General features: G+C 53.5%; 1 protein-coding gene across 1 annotated transcript; it reads left to right on the top strand.

Annotated features, from left to right (window-relative positions):
• Positions 1-8,993: 8,993 nt before the first annotated feature.
• Fgf3 (fibroblast growth factor 3) lies at positions 8,994-13,560 on the top strand. The gene is made up of 3 exons (XM_005064114.3): positions 8,994-9,213; positions 10,958-11,061; positions 12,856-13,560. Exons 1-3 carry the CDS (start codon positions 8,994-8,996, stop codon positions 13,267-13,269), a joined length of 738 nt encoding a protein of 245 aa, XP_005064171.1. The 3' UTR covers positions 13,270-13,560.
• Positions 13,561-19,594: the final 6,034 nt, after the last annotated feature.

The raw sequence follows: 19,594 nt of genomic DNA, 5'->3' as shown, positions 1-19,594 counted from the left end.
GGTGCACGCCTTTGCGCCTTTAATCCCAGCACTTGGGAGGCAGAGGCAGGCAGATCTCTGTGAGTTCCAGACCAGCCTGGACTACCAAGTGAGTTCCAGGACAGCCTCCAAAACCACAGAGAAACCCTGTCTCGAAAAACCAAAAAAAAAAAAAAAAATCAACGCTGGGCTCCAGAGTCCAGCTCAGATGAAGCCAGGCCAGCTCTGACTGGGCCCTGAGGAACTCCATAGGAACACGCTGGGAGCTTCAGGTAAGGGCCGGTCCCACCACCATGCTACCTGTGAGTGGTTATGGGAGCAGAGAGGGGGCTAGGGAGGGAGTGTGCTCTTCCCTTGACTCAAGGAAAAGATCTAGTTCACACAAGGCCCTATAGAAAGAGAGTCAGGTATGAACTGTGCAAGCAGGCAAACACGTGAAGGGGGTGATGGGCACTGAGAGCCACTGGGGTCCAGAGAGAAGGGGTAATGCTAATGGATTGGGGGCTGGAGAGAGGAGATTAAACAACTCTCACACAGAGCTGTGGCTGTGCTCAGGTGGTGAAGTGCTGGCCTGGCCCTGGGTTGGATCCCTAGCACGGCATCCCAGGTCATGAAAGTGCCTATAACATCAGAAGCAGAGGCAGGGGGATCAGAGGTTCAGGGTCACCCTCAGCTACCCAGTGAGTATGAGGCCAGCCTGGGATCATGAAACCCTGTCACAAAAACAACAACAATAATAATAATAATAAAATAAATAATAAAATGACATTCTAAATAGCTAGTAGTGGCAGCTGCAGAATGCTGAATAGACGGGTGTCTAAGCCAGAAACTGGTGTGAACACAGTACCTTACACCCCAGCAATGTTACAGTAAAAATAAATAAGCTGGTCTGCAGGGAAGAAACAGCCTGAGGGAATGTCCCCAAGTGCTTGATTGTCCCCATCCCTGGGACTGAGCACTGTCACCAGCAGGCGGGTGTCAAGCTATAAAACTTGGGCTTTCTCTAGATTTGGGAAAGGCTAAGTTGAAAGTCAAAAGCCGTAAGCAAAATACACCTAGGAACTTGGGAGTGGTAATGTCATCACTGAGGCCACTGAGTGTGGAAGGGACACCAGCTCCCCAGTAAAAGGCAGCTAGGAACATTGACATCTCAGCCACAGACAAGGGGGGCAAATCCCAGATCCTAGTAGCCTAGCACTCCCTCTGCTTTTGCTGGGACTCCATGTTGGAACTCTGGCAGAGTTCTTTGCCAATGAAGGGATATTTGGGCAGATAGTCACCAGTTCTGATGCCACATGGGCTTTGGTGCAGACCCAGTAGGGCAGGCAAAGGAAGGGTTAAAGGCCACTGCCCGGGGTAGGGGGGAGTAGGAGGGGGTCTTGTGGGGGGTGACCAGCAGCCAATTTGTAGAGGTCAGGGGGCCGCTCTTCCCTCTCAGGTGAGATCAAATGCTGTAAGGACAAAGGGACAAAAGGGGAGGGAGATTGACAGGGATGCTCTGGGGGGGGTTGCACCCCAAGGGAACACCCCACCCCCACCCTGAGAACAAGTATCGCCTGGGGGTCAAAGGTCAGGGTGTTTGGCTTGGATTATGGTTTTGCTTTTCACCTGGAGAGCAAAGCAAGGCTAGGAGGCTTCCGATCCTGATCTGCCGCTATGGGGAGGAAGGCTTTGTGAGTTGCAGGGCTGGGGGTGAAAGCATGATGGCCATTGTGACTCCCAGACAGCCTATCCCCAGGAGGGCCACAGGTACTCTGAACAGCCCAGTAGGGAGACTTGCCTGGGACCTCTTGAGCTCAGTCTATTGCCGCAGAATCCAGGGCTCAAAGGATTTGAGATTCAACGGAGAACAATGTCAGCCAATTAGCTACCTTGTGCATGCTTGGGACAAATTAAGCGGCCATGTCCTGGGTGGCCCCAGGTCCCCTCTTGAAGTCAAGTGGGGCTTTGCTTAAGCCACCGGCCATCCAGTCATTAGATCTGAATTTACCTTTTAGGGTCAGCTTTGTTGTAGAATTGGGAAGTGGCCTTAAAGCAAGGGACTCTGAGAAACCCGTACTCCATCCTACATGTGAGCATCCATCATGTCCAGCAGGAGGAGAGGGGACTGTGTGCTCGTGTGTGTGTGTGTGTGTGGGGGGGTGCATGTGCTTGCACAAACGTGCTTGTGTATGTGCATGTGAATTCAGGAGCCTTTGGAGCCCAGAGGCCTTGCTTTCCCTGGAGCTGAGGTGGCAGACAGTTGAGAGTCACCCAGCATTCATGCTAGAAACCTAACTTGGGTCTTTGACAAGAGTAGTACATGCTTTTTCCCTCTGAGCCACCTCTCCAGCCCAAACCCCACACTGTTTTCAGACTGGTCTCTTCCTGAAACTGAGCAATTAAACTGACTGGCCAGGGAGCCTCAGTGATCCTCCAGTCTCCACTTCCTCCAGTTGTGAGGATTGAACTCAAGTCCTCAGGACTCCCTCAAGCTTGGGCAGCAAGCTCTTTACCCCCTGAGCCATCTCCCCCAGCCCTGAAAGGGCTGCTATTTGTACTAAACCATTTGCTTAGAAAAATCTGCATGGTGGCCACAGGCTCAGTGTCTGCTCCCAGAGCAAGTCCTCTGTCTCTGAAGTCGGCCCCAGGGGCCACACACCACCTCATGGTGTACCTCACTGTTTTTGTGCAGTGCTGACTCCAAGGGCCAGACAGCCCATCTGGATACCAGGGCTGAATCCTGTCTATGACTGTGTCTGGGCTCCATGGGTGTCAGCTCAGGAAGTATGTGACTGTCTTGTCAGTTATTGAAGTAACAACAGCAACTCCCAGGCTGGGGTGCTTGCCTAGCACATAGGCGCTCTCCCTCCAGCCCAAGGGTGAAGCTCCCTCCCACCTTTGTTTTTTTTTTTTTTTTTTTTTTTTGGTTCTCAAATGTAGTCTGGCTGGTCTGCTATGCAGACCTGATGGTCTTAATAGCCTTAAATTCAAGAAGATCCACCTGCCTCTGTTTCTTGAGTACTGAGATTAAAGGTGTGTCACCACACCTAGCAGGTCCCACCCTTTTCTTACACCCCTACCCTGGAGACCTCACTCCCTATCCGATTATCTTCCATATCCTATGGATCCATCCCATGTGTTCACAAGGTCTACAGCCCACTGGCCTGACTATCCCAAGTCAATAACAATTCTGAGGCCTGTCTCCATGTTTTGTTTTGAGACAGGGTCCCTCTATGTAGCCCTAGCTGGCCTGGAAGTTGTGATATAGACCAGACTAGTCTTGAACTCACAGAGCTGTCTGCCTCTATATCCCAAGTGCTAGAAGTAGCCTGTTTCTATGTAAGCAGTAAGGAAACTGAGGCCTGGAAGGGTTCATAGGCTTATGAAGGTACATATGGACATGTGGCAGAATTGTGGCTGAATTGGTGTTCAAGCGAAGTCGTCCTCATTAGGGCGGAGCCTCTTTGTCCAAAAGTTCTGTAGTTGAGGAATCAACCAAGCAGGGACTAGAAATACTCAAAAACTGACTGGCAAGATGGTTAACCCAGGAAAGGCACTTCCTGCCAAGCTTAGTGACCCAAGTTCAATCACTAGGAGGGAGAGAGCTGACACCCAGTATGACCTTTGAATGTCAGCCATGATGCACACCCCTGATTACCCCACCCCCAACACACAATAAATAAATGTTTTAATTTTTCAGGGAAAAAAAAGTTTGTGTATAGTAATGCACACCTGAGTCCCAGCTGCAATCAGGAAGGTCAGAAGTCACAAATGTCCTTGGCTGAGCCACATGAGACCCTGTCTCAAGAAAGGGGGAACGGCTAGAGAATGGCTCAGTGGTTGAGAGTGCTGGTGGCTCTTGCCGGGGACCTGGGTTTGAGTCCCAGCACTTCATGGTGGCTCACAACCATCTATCTGCAACTCCAGTTCAGTAAATTGACACCCTCCTCTGGCCTCCATGGCACGTCACACTTGTGGTACACAGACATACATGTGGGAAATAAAAATAAACATTTCTAAAGCGATTGAAGTGTCCATTTTAAGTTAAATTATCTCAATAAAGTATTTCAGTATTGAAACAATACAAATAAATTACAAGGAAAAGCCGGGCGGTGGTGGCACACGCCTTTAACCCCAGCACTCGGGAGGCAGAGGCAGGCGGATCTCTGTGAGTTCGAGGCCAGGCTGGACCGACAGCCTCCAAAACAACACAGAGAAACCCTGTCTCGAGAAAAAAAAAAAGTTACAAGGAAAAATAAACTCATTTGATAGAATCTTGAAGCCCCCTGTAAGCTACTTCCTGGGTATCTCTTGCCCCCATTTGCCCCTCCCTGTTGCTCAAATTCTCATTTCCACACCTGGAGCAGAAACCACCCCAAAATTCTTAAACATGTCGGGGAAGGATACTCTCTATTCAGCAGCCCCTACTGCTTTTGGGCACAAGCAGGGGCAGGAGAACTTCCCCTTCCCCAGGTTGACTCAGAGCTCCTGGGACATGTGGTACTAAGAGCCCCATATTAATCTGGGTGGTGGTGGCACACACCTTTGATCCTAGCACTCAGGAAGCAGAGGCAAGCAGATCTCTGTGAGTTCAAGGCCAGCCTATCTACAAATTGAGTTCCAGGGCAGTTACATGGGGAAACCCTATCTAGTAATAAGAAAGAGAGATGGCCCCACAATAGTGTAGCCACCTCGGTTAGCCGCCTCAGTTGGTGGATTCCTATTGGCCTGGGACGAGGTTCTGGCTGTGTTCCTTTATCTACTTATGAAGTGGGAGAGTCCACCTTGATCATGTGGGGGGGAGGGCTCTGGGTAGGGGTGGGACTTGGGACCCACCTGTGCTGTGTGTGTGCCCATATCAGGGAGAATCTCAAGACACACCATTGCCATTCGTGGTCTCGGGCTGGCTGAAAAAGCCCATGTGCATCCCTGTGTGGTCCAGAGTCCTTCCTCATCTCCCACTTTGCCCCATTTCACCTGTGGAGAGTGTCTGCCTGGTCTCCCACAGCAAGCAGGAAGGCCTCCTCTGAGCTGGAGCCTGGGCTTTAGGGTACCACCCATGGAGTACCAGAGCCAATGATCCAGGGACTCAAATGAAGGATGCGTAAGTCAGTCCCGGTCTACTGAAGATGCCACCAGTTGAAGCTCACAGGTGACTCTGCTCTCCCAGCTGTGTGCTTCTGAGCCAGTCAGCTCGCCTCTGACTTGGTTGAGCTGAGGTGGGCTGCTTTTAGGATTTCAGGGGTACAGTGACCCTAGCAGCACCCAACAAGTAGGATGGTTTTTTCCTCTGCTTTTGGTGATGGAGTATAGAGGGAGTTTGGGGCCAAAAGCCAGGGACATCACAGGGTACTGTCCCTGGCCCTCCTCTCCCCAGCTCTCTCTCTAGGTGTCGGAACTGGAAGTGAAGGTCCAGCCAGCTAGCAGAGAGATCAGGAAGGGAGTTTCCGGAGCAGAGGCCCTGGAAGTGGTGCTAAGCAGGTTTAGGCCGGGTCTGGGGGTGTCCAGGCTAGGAGAGGGGGGCCTGGAAGAGACCAATTAGTCAAACAGCTGCAATTGGCCATTTGGAAGCAATTAGCAGGGTGTCTATTACCACATTATGCCCCCTACCCCCTGCATGCTCTGCTAGGATCTGCTCTGTATGAGGAAGGACAAAGCCTCAGCCCAACCCAGGGAGACTGCAATGGAGGCCCAGCTCTGACCCAGCACAGCACACACTCAGGCTCCCTCTGGCGGGTCGGGGGGCAGCATCTAAGGCCAAGAAGTCTGGGGACTTCCAAGGCCAAGAAGGCAGGTGATTAGATGTGGAGGAAAACCTCACTGAACAAGAGAGGCTGTAGGAAGCAGGCTAGGGGTATGAGCAGTGGGTACAAGCCTCCATCACAGGGATGAGCTGGGGTGGGGTCTGGGTAGGGTGGAAGGCAGCTCCTTTCACCATAGGGTGAAGGTGGGTAGAAGGACCCATGCACACTGGAATAGGGCCCAGAGGAAGACCCTGGGCCAGGAGTGTGGGTGCCTTAGGGACAATTGAGGAAAAGGCCAAAGTCAACCAGAACCGCAGGGAGGGCCAGATCATCTGCTGGGTCACTGAAGTCCTTTACTCTCAAAGGCACCTGAGGTCCCTATGGTGGCACACTGATGGTGGCATTGGCAGGAATCTTGGTAGGGGTTGTTCTGCTGAGTTTCCGACCTGGGCTTAGAATTTCATATACCAAAGAAGTCAGTGTCTCAGGGTTACACTGTATGGTCCAGTCAACACATCAAGGAAAGGCAAGCCCATTCATTCACAACAAGAGGGTATTCTGGAGAGCTACAGTGCATTGATTGGACTGTCCAAGAGAAGACACAGCAAAGGACACACCCACCAGGAAATGTGGGGGTTCAGGCGTGGAGCAGGAGGGAGGTTCTGAGCCCCGGGTTCTCCAGTGGGATTCCTCTGGCTCCTCCCAGACACCAGCAAAGGAAAACATCACACCAGCCCCTCCAGCATCCCCACACTCTCTCTTTGTCTCTTTGTATATATGTGTGTGTGTGTGTGTGTGTGTGTGTGTGTGTTTAAGATTTATTTATTTTTATGTGTATGGCCATATTTTTTTGCTTGTATGTAGGGTGTGGTTTTTTTTTTTAATTTTGTTTTGATTTTTGGTTTGGTTTGGTTTTGGGTTTTTTTTTTTTTTTGGTTTTTTTTCAAGACAGGGTTTCTCTGTGGCTTTGGAGGCTGTCCTGGAACTAGCACTTATAGACCAGGCTGGCCTAGAACTCACAGAGATCTGCCTGCCTCTGCCTCCCAAGTACTGGGTTTAAAGGTGTACACCACCACCGCCCGGCACATGTAGGTTTTTGTAGCAGATATATGCCTGGTGTTCTCAGAGGCAAGAAGATGGTGTCAGATCTCTTAGAACCAGAGTTACAGATATTTAAGAGCCATCATGTGGGTGCTGGGAACTGAACACAGGTCCTCTGCAAGACCAGCCAGTGATCTTAACCAATGAGCCATCTCTGCAGACCCTTTCTTAGCCTTGTTTGTTTGTTTTTAACACAGGGTCTCAAAGCTGAGGCTGGCTTCAAATCTGTTTTGTGGTTGAGACTAGCCTTGAACTCCAGGATCATCCTGCTTCCACATGAGTGCTGACATGGCAGGTCAGTGCCAGCACATCTGGCTTCAGGGTTCCTCTTGTCCAGGCACAGGGCAGTGGCTAGCTCCAGGAGCTGTGCTGGAGGCATTCAGGGAGGAGATGCCCTCCTGATTCTTCTGGGCTACCTTAGGAGGTTGGGCAGCCAGCATGTGCCAGCCTAGAGCTGGTCATAAAGACATAGGGCAAATTGCCCTGCCTACCCATCTGTCCTGACAGTTGTCCCTGTCCCCTGTAAAGCAGATTCCATCAGTGACTGGCTCCAGGGATATAGCAATTCTGTGGCTCAGACTGCTCAAGGGTTCTCAGGAACCAGCCCTGTGGCAGAGACCCTGCTGGCCAGGACAGAGGTTCTGGGAGACCACTGAGGGTGCTCAGCTGTGTGGGACTCATCATGCTGGAGAGGGCTCACTGAGGACCTGCTGCCCTGTATGTAAGGTCTCAGGGTTGAAAATGCCCCAGTATGTGCTATTAACAGCTTCTGTACCATGGAGGTCCCCCAAAACTCCTCAGCATCTCACATCAATGGGCCTCCCACCTGACTCTTCCCAGAGCTCAGGATCAACTTAGGAGGCAATGCTGTGTCCCAGGCTACTGGGCCCTCTGGGTAACTCATCCAAGAACACCTATATGAGGGTAGTTTCTGGCCAGAGGACTGCACAGGCCTCGGTAGTGGAGTGGGACCTTTTCTGACATCATGGTAAATCCTTCTCTGAGGCCCCTAGCAGATAGGGAACTGAAGTCAAGAGCCCAGGCCCCCGGAAGCTGTTCCCTGAACCTAGACTCCTACTCAGTCTTCCAGGTGAGTATGTTGGGGTCCTTTGTGGCATCTTCTCCCGCTTCTCTTAGTTTGCTCCAGCAGCATCTAGGTATTTCTCCACCTCTCATTTCTCTTTCTCTTCTAATGGATCTGTCACCTGCTTCCCCAGCCCCCATTTCCATCTCTCCAGGGCTCTAGGGCTCCTCTGACTCTATTGTCCCTGGTCCTTTTCTGCCCAGTCTCCTCTCTGGATCACTGCTGAGACAGACCACTCCTGCTCAAGGTGTAGGAACTTCACTTGCTGCCTTCCGGTCAGTTAGGAAACTACAAGACATAGCCTTGGACCACAAGATTGGGCACCTCAGATGCTCATGTGAGAAGCAGAGACTTGCACAGACCCAAACCCGGTTTCCCCACGCACCGCCCTCCGCAATCGCTCTCGATTAGGCGCCGCCTTTCATGAGCGTTTGTCAGCTAGACTTCCCCGCAAGTTGTTTGCGCAGACATCAGTCATCCGCGGTCCCATTGTGCACCCAGGATTGATGTAAGGCGGGAGGGGGTGACAGGGCCTGGGGCGGCTGCCTTTAGGCCTTGCTCTATAATTTTCCGAGGCATAATTGGTCTGGGGGCGGGGGCGGGGAGGGGACCTTTCAGAGACGGGAGGGGGTGCAGGGCGCTCTGCGGAGGAGCTGCTGCCCGACGGCGCTGGTCAGGGCGCTGTGAGCAGGCGACGACGGGCCTGAGCCCCGCGCCCCCGCCAGGGATCACGGCCGCCTTTTGTTGCCGAGCGCCCTTTCTTCAGAGCTGTGTGCGCCAAGGGAACACTCCCCCCACTCCTGGGTGAAAATTCGAAGTCTTCTCTCTCCACCTCCCTCTCCTCTTTCTCCCCATCCTCTCTGCATCTCGCTTTCTCTGTCTCCACTCGTCCCTTTCTCCATCTCCTCTCTCTCCCTATCTCCACTTGTCTCCCCTCCCTCCTTCTCATCATCCCTCCCCTGTCCTCCACCTCTTCCCAGTGCCCCTCTCTCCTCCCAGTCGCAGTCCGCACGGCCTGGCGCGCGGGAGTGTGCTCCCAGCGCCGCGCCTTCCGTGAGCTCCGCGCTGGCGCAGCCGCCGCCACAGGCGGGCGCGATGCCGGGATGGGCCTGATCTGGCTTCTGCTGCTCAGCTTGCTAGAACCCGGCTGGCCCGCAACGGGGCCCGGGACGCGGCTGCGGCGCGATGCGGGCGGCCGTGGCGGCGTCTACGAGCACCTCGGCGGGGCGCCCCGGCGCCGCAAGCTCTACTGCGCCACCAAGTATCACCTCCAGCTACACCCGAGCGGCCGCGTGAACGGCAGCCTGGAGAACAGCGCCTACAGTGAGTGTCCGGCCAGGGGTGGGCGGGAGAGACGGGCGGGCAAGGTCCCCTGTGGTGGCGTCCCAGGAGGGATCAGAGCTGTAGTCCGTCCGAAGACTATACCTCTGTCCCAGCTACGGATCCCAGCGACATGCCCCGCCCGGATCCCGCTCCGCCAGGGGCTGCGCAGGAGGCGACCACGGTTCTTCCACATTTGTATTTCTCAGTGAAAAGCCTCTGGACAAGGATTTATCGCCCTCTTTATTGTTTTGACGACCCCGGGGCGCATGGCCAGTTCTTTCCGTCCTCCTTGCTCTCAGCCCATGCGCCAAGGACACTCCCCTGGACAGAGCTCGGTTTCCGCGACGCGGCGTCCGGAGACAGGCTTGTCCCTAGTCCTAAGCCCTGCAGGAAAGCGCGCGACAGGACAGAGGGCGTCCCCGCGTGTTTTGGATGCAGTTGGCACGCACCCACGGCCCGAGGCTCGATCATACCCAACGCCAGTTCCCAAGCACTGCAGGGTTTGGCTCCGTGGGTGCGGTACACCCGAGCCGAGCTCGGCCGGGAGCGTTGCGCGCCGCGTGGGAGGAAGGCCGCGCAGACCTCACCGCGCCCGGGGCGCAGGAAGCCGAGCGGGGGGCGCGGGCGTATGCAAGAACCGCAGCTTCCTCCTTCAAAGCCGCAGCCAAGCGGGGGCGTCCTGGGGACCTACCCGGCCTGGAGAGCGGCTCCGGGACGGCCCCAGATGCAGGGGAGGGGCACCTTTGCAGTCACCCCTGGGGTCATCCAGGTGGATTCTCCACTGGCACCAGCTCTAGAGACCGCACCCTCCAAACCATGGCAAGGGCAGAACCTCAATTGGTTCCGGCTATCTAGACTATGCTGGGTCCCAGGTGGGCGCCAGAGGCGTGCTCTCTGGAAAGGGAGTGAGTCCTCGACCCACTATCCCAGGGGATATTGACCTCCCCTCCCAAAAGCACTATACTGTTCACAGGAAAGGCTCCTGGGGGTTTTTGGTTGTTGGTTTTACATTTTACTTATTTTCTGTGCCACGATGTGTGTGTTGAGCTCATTGGACCACTTGCTGGAGTCGTTTCTTTACTTCCACCATGTGGGTCAGGAGATGGAACTCTCAGATGGTCAGTCTTGGCGGCTACTCTGCCATCTGGGCTGGGGGGCTATTAACTTTTGTACCTACTCCTAGGTGAGCCTCGGTCACCTTCCGTCCGCACCTAGGCACTTCTGCCCCAGCCTACTTTTCAGGACTAATTTGATCCCTTGCCTACCAGTGGGGGTAACACTATGGTTGGGCTGAATTCAGCACTGACTTCCCCAGGAATCTCCAACACCTCCTCTTCTAGGGCTCCATCTGGCCCGGGGTTTGGAGCCCCCAACTATTATGTGTGGCCTTGGACAAGTCGCTTGTCCTCAGCCTCATCTTGCTAGAGCAAGTCAGTTCACAAGAATGCACGGAATACAGACTAAGTAGATCTGCCTTTGTTGCACCCAAGGTGCCTGGCAGGGGCAGAGCACCTCCATTGTGTCTTCACCTGGGGTTAGGGTTAGGGTTAAGGTCTCTGGCACAGTGGCTGAATGTCCCCTTCTTTACCTCCTGTTTAATGTGTTCTTCCTACCAGGACTTCCGACCTCTCCACCATGACCTGCTGATCATGGCTGCCGTCCTGTCCCAGCTTCCTAAGCTGGGTGGGTGTTAATGCAGGCTGAGGTTCTGCTCAGGTGATGGACCCTTCCTGACTCTTTCTAGGTATCCTGGAGATTACTGCAGTGGAAGTGGGCGTGGTGGCCATCAAAGGGCTCTTCTCTGGGCGGTACCTAGCCATGAACAAGAGAGGACGGCTGTATGCTTCGGTGAGTCCCATCACTAGTGGGCAGGTGCTGATGGCATAGCCATCTGGTTTGAGCATCTGGTTGGGGGCCGGAAGGGACATGAGTGGTAGACTGCTTGGCCCCCAGGTCACGCCAGACTCAAGCTGGTCTGGATCCCTGGGCTCTGAGTGCCCACCCAACCAGTCTGAAGCCGGTCTCTTTCTCTGAATTATAATGGTGGAGATAGATCATGGTAGCAGGGTCCCAGAACTCCATGCAAGTAAACAACCCAAGATAGTTGGACAGTTGAGGGAGTGGAGGTCAGGGCAAACCTGCCCTGCATCTGTGGAAGGAGAAAGATGTGTGCTTGGCCTGTTGTCAGGGTGGGAAGGTAAGAGCTGTCTCTTAGGAGGGTACTGAAGAGCTGGAGGAACGGCTGTCAGTCTAGTGCTGGCCACACAAGCATGAGGAGCTGAGTGGGTTCTTAGCACCTGTGTATCAGCACTGGCCCAGAGTTGTCTTGTCATCCCAGCTCTAGGGCAGGGTGACACATTCCCTGGGACTCCCAGGCCAGCCTAGCTGAATCAGCCTCCATGCACAAGGCCCTGGGGCCATCTGGCCGCAGGAGCTCTGGTGCCTCCACATTCCTGAGGTGTGATAGACACACACCCTTGGCGGAGCAATGGTCCCCAACCCCTTGGATCCTGTGTCCTGTCCCACTCTAGTGTGAGTGAATTCAGCTGACTTTACATATGTACCTGGCCCTCCCCCAGAAACTCTGCTGTGAGGTGAGGTCTCAGGTATGCTTGGTGACAGTTCCTATCTTCCTGCCCACAGGGAAGAGCATGGTGGGGTGGGGACATGACTGTGGTTTCCTGGCTTCAGGGGAGCAGGGGATGGTGAGGTCAGGGGTCCAGATGGCTGGAGTAGAACGTTCCAGAGAACCCACCAGTATCCAGTCCATCTCCAAGTCCTCAGGGGTGTTCCTTGAGTTGCTGTCTTCAACATGCACCTCCCCTCCCCTCCTGCTGCCTAATCCCAGAAGCAGCACCTTGTACACAGGCCTCGTCACCTTCCACTTGGAGCTGCAACAGCCTTGGGTTTGGATGACTGGCCTGCAGCTTCTCTGCCCTCTAGCCTGTCTACTCACTGTCTATCATCCATCCATCCATCCGTCCGTCCATCCATCCATCCACTCAGACAGCTGTCTATCCACTCATCCATCCTTCTACCTATGTACCCATCCATCCCCCCAACCATCTATCCATCCAGACATCTCTCATCCACTCACCTAACCACTCAACCCATCATCCATCCATCCATCCATCCATCCATCCATCCATCCATCCACCCGTTACCATCCTTAAACCCAACTATCTAGTCACCCACTCCTTCATCCAACCATCCATCCACACACACATTCATCCACCCGCCAATGCACCTAGCCACCCACCCAACCATCTATTCACCCTCCATTCATCTATCCACCCATCCATCTACCAATCTATTACCCATCCATCCACGTATCCAGTCACTCACCAACACTCCCATTCATCCACCTCCATCATGCTCTATTACCACACACCAAGCACTGAGCCCAGCGCAAGGCTACAGCAAAAAGGGGAAACTGCCCTTTGTCCTCATCGGAGGCCTAGTGGAGGGAAGTCACTTGGAGCAGGGCAGTCTTAGGAAAGGTAGGCTGGCCAGGCTGCATAGACATTGGCAGGTGTGGACAGCTGGTCCAGGCGGCCCCGGGAAAGCAGGAGACATTGGAGAGGTACGGTACTGTTGACATCATGGCCTTCATGGCTGTTATCTGTGGCCTCTGTCCAACAGGAACGCTACAATGCAGAGTGCGAGTTCGTGGAGCGGATCCATGAGCTGGGCTACAATACGTATGCCTCCCGGCTGTATCGCACAGGGCCCAGTGGGCCAGGGGCTCGGCGGCAGCCTGGTGCCCAGAGACCTTGGTATGTGTCTGTGAATGGCAAGGGTCGGCCACGCAGGGGCTTCAAGACCCGCCGTACACAGAAGTCCTCCCTCTTCCTGCCCCGAGTGCTGGGCCACAAGGACCATGAGATGGTACGACAGCTGCAGAGTGGCCAACCGAAAGTCCCAGGAGAGGGCAGTCAGCCCAGACAGCGGCGGCAGAAGAAGCAGAGCCCAGGAGACCATGGCAAGATGGAACCCTTGTCTCCTAGGGCCACTCCAGGCACCCATCTGCAGACAGGTGAACTGGCTGTGGCCTGAGTGGCCACCCTGAGAACTCTCTGAGGTCAACTCCCTGCAGACACCTAGGAGTCTCTTGGAGGCCTGACCTCCCCACCCTTGTCACTGGGTTGGCTGCTTGGGGGACCAAGAACTTGCTTGTCCTTGGTGACAACTGCTGAGGGACTTCAATCAGAGCTCATGGAAGATTGGAAGTTCAAGATGTATGTGGGATTACATGGGAGGGAGCTTTTATTTCAGGGGTGACCCAAAGCTCTGGGGTGGAGCCCAGACAGTGGCAGGCAGTCCTGGCTAACATGAGGCAGTGGACAGTCGAAGGGGCTATGATTCAAACATTAAATGTGTCTCTCTGTCTTGCTATTTAACAGCTGGGGTACAAGCTGAGGATTCCTTGAGGCTCCGACTGGGACATTCTGCTGAGGGTGGGGAAGGCAGGGAAGGCTTCCCGCAGTATGGCAGGCAGGCTGTGTACAGAGAAAGGACTGAGGTGCCGCATGCATGCATGTGCATGTGTTTGTGAGTTCTTGTGTTTGCAAATAGACACAAGTGTGTGTAGAAGAGAGTTGGTGTATTCCCAAGAGGATGTGTGTGTGTGAGGCATGCACGCAAAATGACCTTGGACTTCTGACTTCCAGGCCTCCACATGTGAAATGTGTTCCCCGGTGTGGAGTCTGTGTGGGTCGAGAGAAGAAGAGAGGTTTGCTCTGTTTTAGAATCCCCCCCTTGTTTTAATATCCTTACTGATGTGACCAAACACCTGACCCAGAAGCTTCATAAGGGAAAAGGGTTTTCTTTGCCTCACAGTCTAAAGAACACAGTCCCTTATGGTGAGGGGAAGGTGTGGTAATGAGGGCAGACAGAGACGGAGGCTGTGGCAACAGGAGTATGCAGCAGCTTGCTCACATCTCCACAGAACAGGGAGCAAAGAGGGGGAGGCAGGGGCTCAACAGGGAGACAGAAGCGGGCAGTGTCTGGCTCTTTCTCCTTTTAGGCTCATGACTTGAGGGTGTAGTCCATCATGCTGGGGAAGCCATGGCAACAGGACTCGAGGCAGCTGGTCACATCACATCCATTCATCCATAGTCAGGGGGCAGAGAGAGAAGAAGGCTGATGCTCAGCTCACTTCCTCCTTTGTATTCAGTCTGGGATCTCAGGCCACGGGATGGTGCCCCCCACATTCAGAGTGGGTCTCCCTCAGTTAAACCTCTCTGGAAACCCTCGCAGACAAGCACAGAAGTGTGTCTCCCAGGTGATTCCAAACCCAGCCAGGTTGGCCATGGAGATGAAGCATCCTACCCTAGAAGTTGTCTCTCTCTGAGGACTATTTTTAGCAGGTGAAGCACTTCAAGCAGAGGTCCCTTCCTTCCTTTGTCCTTACTATCCCACCTCTAGGACTCCAGGATCGCAACAGGCTCAGCTGCGTGTCTTCCTGACAAGAATCTTGTCATGGATCTGCCCCCAGCATCCACATAAGTAGAGGCAATCCCAGCCCCCTTCAGCACACCCCAGTCCCCAGACTTGTTCCCTGAGGAACTGGCATCCAGAGAGACAGTGGGGGCAGTGGGGGCAGGGCTTACTTTTCCCAGAATGAGCCAGGCACCTTAGCAGACCTGGGGAGGCGTGGGAGGATGGGGAAATGTCTTTAGTTACTATTTAAACTGGCCCAACAGGAGTCTGGGTCTCTTCTGCAGCTGACCATCTTTTGAGGGGTCTGTCCCCTGCCCTTGGTCAGAGGCCTGGGTTAGGAGGGAGGCAGAAGTACATTCATGTCCTGCTTAGTTTATATCCTGGCCACCTGACCCTGGTTAACACAACACAACCTTTTCTAAGAGGGTTTGTACTAGATGTGTGTTGCTTACAGGAAGCCATGTAGGCTCAGGGAAGACACCAGCCCAAGCCAAGGGTCCCAATGGAGAGCTTTGGTCATAGGGGTGGGGGTGGAGGGGACACATCCAGGAGACCTATAGGAGAGGCACACAAAGTTACTCAGAGCATCCCAAGGGTGAAATTGTCTGTGGACCTGGGGGGCTAAATCAAGGTGAAGCTTCCACATCTGTGTGGCTGGAGGTTGCCAGAGCCCCAGCAGCTGAGGGGGCACTGCAAAGAGAGCCTCAAAACCTTAGAAGGAGCTGGCCTCACCCACTTCCATGACCTTGGAATTCTGGCCTTCAGACTATGGTATAATGCATTCCTGCTGGTTAAGCCACCACCAGGTTGGTGATATTTTGTTTCTGTTTTCTGTTTGTCTTTTTGGTTGGTTATTTTTTGGTTTTGTTTTTAGGTTAGTTGGTTATGTGTGTGTGGTGGTGGTGGTGGTGGTGGTGGTGGTGGTGGTGGTGGTAGTGGTGGTGGTGTGTGTGTGCGCGAGTGTGTGTTGCAGGGCTAGGGATGGAATCTGGAGTCTAGAACATGCCACACAGGTCATTGGACCACAGCCAAATGAAGCTGTGGCATTTGTTTCAGCTTCCCCAACACAGTAGTACCAGGTCTAGCTGCCTGGCCTTCCTCCTTCTAAAAGGAAGAACACACCATACTGTCAAATGCAGAGAGGGAACAGATCAGCTCCTAGATTCAAAGTTACTCTACCTCCTGGGAATCAGAGGCCTCAGCCTAGGGATAACACATGTGAGAAAACTGTTTCCTTCCACACAGAAGGGGACTGGAGTATGTCAGAGCCCCAAAAGAAGAGTGGTGGGGTGAGGTGGGTGGTGGTGGTAAGAACAGACTGTTTCTGCTGCCTGCTCCGGGTCCTGCAGGTAACTCAGGTCCACGAGTAAGGAGGTCTCCTTGGAGATTTCCCCAGAGGAGTCAAACACCCATCGGAGTGAACATTTAATGGTGTAGCAGTCATGAGGACCACAGTGGCAGCTCTGAGAACACAAAATTGGACCCGAAATAAAGAATAACCATAACAACTTTCAGCGGGTACCGAACAAGCCAGTGAGAGCAGGACTCCAGCCCAGGCTGAGACACCTGGACTCACAGCAGCATCACTCACTGAGGCCCATAGGGGGCACAGTTTCCATCCCGGAACAGACAGAATGCAGTCAGACACTTGTGGAATGTTCCTCTGCCTTTAAAAAGAAAGAAAATTCTGAAAGGCTCCATGCTGTGTGACATAAGTGGGTCCCAGGCCACATGTTCAGGATGTCAACTCTACAGAAACCCAGGTGCCAGCAGTAGGGAGAGGATAGGGAATGTATTTGATGGGGACAAAGCTCCAGCCTGGAGAGAGGAGAAAGTTCTGCAAATAGATGCAGGGATGGCTGTGTCACTCAACTGTCCACCAGAGGCCTGGTGAGTGAACACCTGAAGTGCTGTAACTGGGGGGGGGGGGCACAGGCTGTGACTGGCTGCAGCGTTCCTTCCAGAAGTGGCTGGACAACACCGCTGAGCAGAGCTGAGATGCAGCTCAGTGGGCAGAATGTTTGCCTATGATGGGTGAGGCAGCGCTGGGTTCCAGCCCCAGTACCACATACATTGGCTGTGCTGGTGCAAACTGAGAGCCCAGCACCCAAGAGGTGGAGGCAGAAGGATCAGAAGTTCAAGGTCATCCTCAGCTACACCGTGAGTCTGAGGGCAGCCTGGGCTCCTTGAGACCTAAGAAGGAAGGAAGTGGAGGAGCTGGGGAGATGGTTCAGAGAGTAAAGTGCTTGCTGTACAAGGTTAAGGACCTGAGTTCAAATCCCCAAAACCCATGTAGAAGGATAGCACTGTGGTACCCACCTGTAACCCCAATTCTGTGGAGACTGACAGGAGGATCTCTGGAACTGGCTGCTCTGCCTGGCTGGATCAATGAGCTCAACTTAAGTTTGGAGAGAAGCCATGTCAAAAATGAAGGTGGATCTCAGCACTCAGAAGGCAGAGGCAGTAGGATTTCTGTAAGTTGTGAGTTTGAGGCTAGCCCGGCCTATGTAGAGAGTTCTAGACCTGCCAGGGCTATGTAGAGACAGCCTATCTTAATTTGGAGACAAAAAAAGGTGGAAAGTGATAGAGGGAGACACTGGCATGCACAGCTGACCTCCGTGTGTGCGTGCACTAGCAAGTATATGCACACAAATACGCATCACACACACAGGGAGACAGAAGGTAAGGAGGAGAAAGGGGGGCACTTCAATCAGACTGCATCCTAGACTTTCAGCAAGGCCATCTCTTCTCTCCAGGATGGGCACCAGCACCTCTTTGACCCCTGCCCTCTCACCCTTGCCTGTGACCCCTGCCCTCTCACCCTAGCCTTTGACCCCTGCCCTCTCACCCTTGCCTGTGACCCCTGCCCTCTCACCCTTGCCTTATGACCCCTGGCACTTGGTCTCTTTCAGCACTCCAGCCACACTATTCATTCCCAAGCTCCTTTGCATGTGCCAAGGGCAGGCTACCTTCTGCTTGTCCCCAGATTGGCCCCTTCTCAACATTCACTTCTGAATGTCTTCCCGTGGCCACTCCTGCCCTAGCATTTCCCCATAGAGCCTTGCAATTTTCTTTCTCTAATTATTCACTTTTGGCCATCCTGGGCAATTGCCCACCAAGAGGAGGCACTGGGTTGTTTAATTGCTGAGCCCCTGGAACTTCCAGTCTGCGCCCCCAAGCCTGAAACTTGTGACATGATCTAGACATTTGAGCATCAACAGTGGACATGAAGGTGGGACTTTCATGTCACTAGAGGCCTTTTGCTGATAAGTAAACCTTCTGAGAGAGGGTATGTGGTTTTCCTGAGGCCACACAGCCAATGAAGGACATCCTGGGGTGGATTCCAAGATCTGGGGACTCCAAGGCTGTCCTGCCACTTGCGTGGTGTGGATGGGGGAGACAAGTGGAGCCCAGTGTCAAAAGCCTGCAGCTCCTAAAACCTCCGAACTGAGCTGGGTGTTGGTGGTGCACACCTTTAATCCCAGTAGTCAGGATGCAGAGGCAGGAGGATCTCTGTGAGTTCAAGGCCAACCTGGTCTACAGAGTGAGCTCCAGGACAGTCAGGGTTATGTAGAAAGACCCTGTCTCAAAAACAAGGAAAACAGATTACAAGCAAACCAGAGCTGTGTGGAGCCCTGAGATTGCTCCAGAACTGCACCAGGAGACAAGGCACTGTTCCACACAGACCCAGCACTCACAACAGGGAGCTAGGAGACTGTAAGTGGGTGGGACTCCCTCCAGATGAAGAAAATGTTTTGAAAAGGCATCAATGACAGTGCAGCATGCTGAACACAAATTCATCAACGTCATACCTCAGACAAGAGAACTGTGCAGGTTGTTTTGATGGGAACCTAATGCTGGTCTGGAACTACCCCAGGATGGCCTGGAACTTTTGACCATCCTCCTGCCTCCATCCATCTCCAGAGTGTTGGGATTCCAAGGGTGAACCCTCATGCCTGACTGAGCTGAGAGTTTCCTGAGTTATATCTGGATAGGTCTGAGGTAATTGTGGGGACTCCCCAGGTCTTCCTGTGGTAGCTGTAGGTTCATACAATACCACTACATGCCAGCAGGTGGCAGTGGTCTCAGGAAATGATTTTAGGGGTGGACTGGCTTGGTCGGTGGGAGTTCACTCTTTCCAGGGTGGGTCCCTGGAGAGATGGCTACCTAGATGGGTCATGCTTGGCTATCCCAACAGGTTCAGAATGATAAAAGAAGGCGCGTCCACAGGAGCAGAACCTGGTAAGGCAGGTGCTGACGGCAGGAGCCCAGGCCAGGGATACAGCAGCAGTCCACTTTTGCCACAGGGTGTGAGGTGGCCGATGATCTTGGAAGAATAGTGGGCCTGGAAGCATTTTCTGCACCATGCCATGATGGCTGACTGCACCTCAGTTTCCTCCATGTGACAGAAGAGGAGTGGGGATTGGAGAGAAGAAACTGTTTGCCCTGGTGGGAGAGTCAGGCCCGCCTGTGGGCTCACAGTGCCTCACATGGCACTCATTTCTCGCCTAGGATTTAAATCAGGGGCCTAGTCAGGCATGGTGGTATATACCTATCATCCCAAGACTCTTGAAGCAGGGGGATGGCAAGTTTGAGGTCAGCCTGGACTGAACAATCATGGCTCTCAAATACAGCCCCCCTAGAAAGTCTCTGCTCCCCAGATGGCCTGGATATAATGCCAGAGTGCTGGACGGCAATGCCTTTCTAGCCAGGTCTAGCCAGGAAGCCCCTATTTTATACTTATTTTAATTTATCGTTCACTTATCTACTTTTTCTTTTTTCTTTTTGGTTTTTCGAGACAGGGTTTCTCTGTATTGTTTTGGAGGCTGTCCTGGAACTCACTTTGTAGACCAGGCTGGCCTCAAACTCACAGAGATCCGCCTGCCTCTGCCTCCCGAGTGCTGGGATTAAAGGCGTGTGCCACCAACGCCCAGCTATC

The sequence above is a fragment of the Mesocricetus auratus genome, unplaced genomic scaffold (genome assembly GCF_017639785.1).
Source record: "Mesocricetus auratus isolate SY011 unplaced genomic scaffold, BCM_Maur_2.0 Super-Scaffold_4256, whole genome shotgun sequence".
Taxonomy (NCBI): Eukaryota; Metazoa; Chordata; class Mammalia; order Rodentia; family Cricetidae; genus Mesocricetus; species Mesocricetus auratus.
The sequence above is the reverse complement of the archived record's forward strand: the minus strand, read 5'-3'. Positions and strand labels throughout refer to the sequence as shown.

Bases quoted from the DNA above. Each gene is read 5' to 3' on its own strand.
- Fgf3 (XM_005064114.3), top strand. From the start codon at position 8,994: ATGGGCCTGATCTGGCTTCTGCTGCTCAGCTTGCTAGAACCCGGCTGG. The intron at 9,214-10,957 runs GTGAGTGTCCGG...GACTCTTTCTAG, and splicing joins CCTGGAGAACAGCGCCTACA to GTATCCTGGAGATTACTGCA. The intron at 11,062-12,855 runs GTGAGTCCCATC...TCTGTCCAACAG, and splicing joins GAGGACGGCTGTATGCTTCG to GAACGCTACAATGCAGAGTG.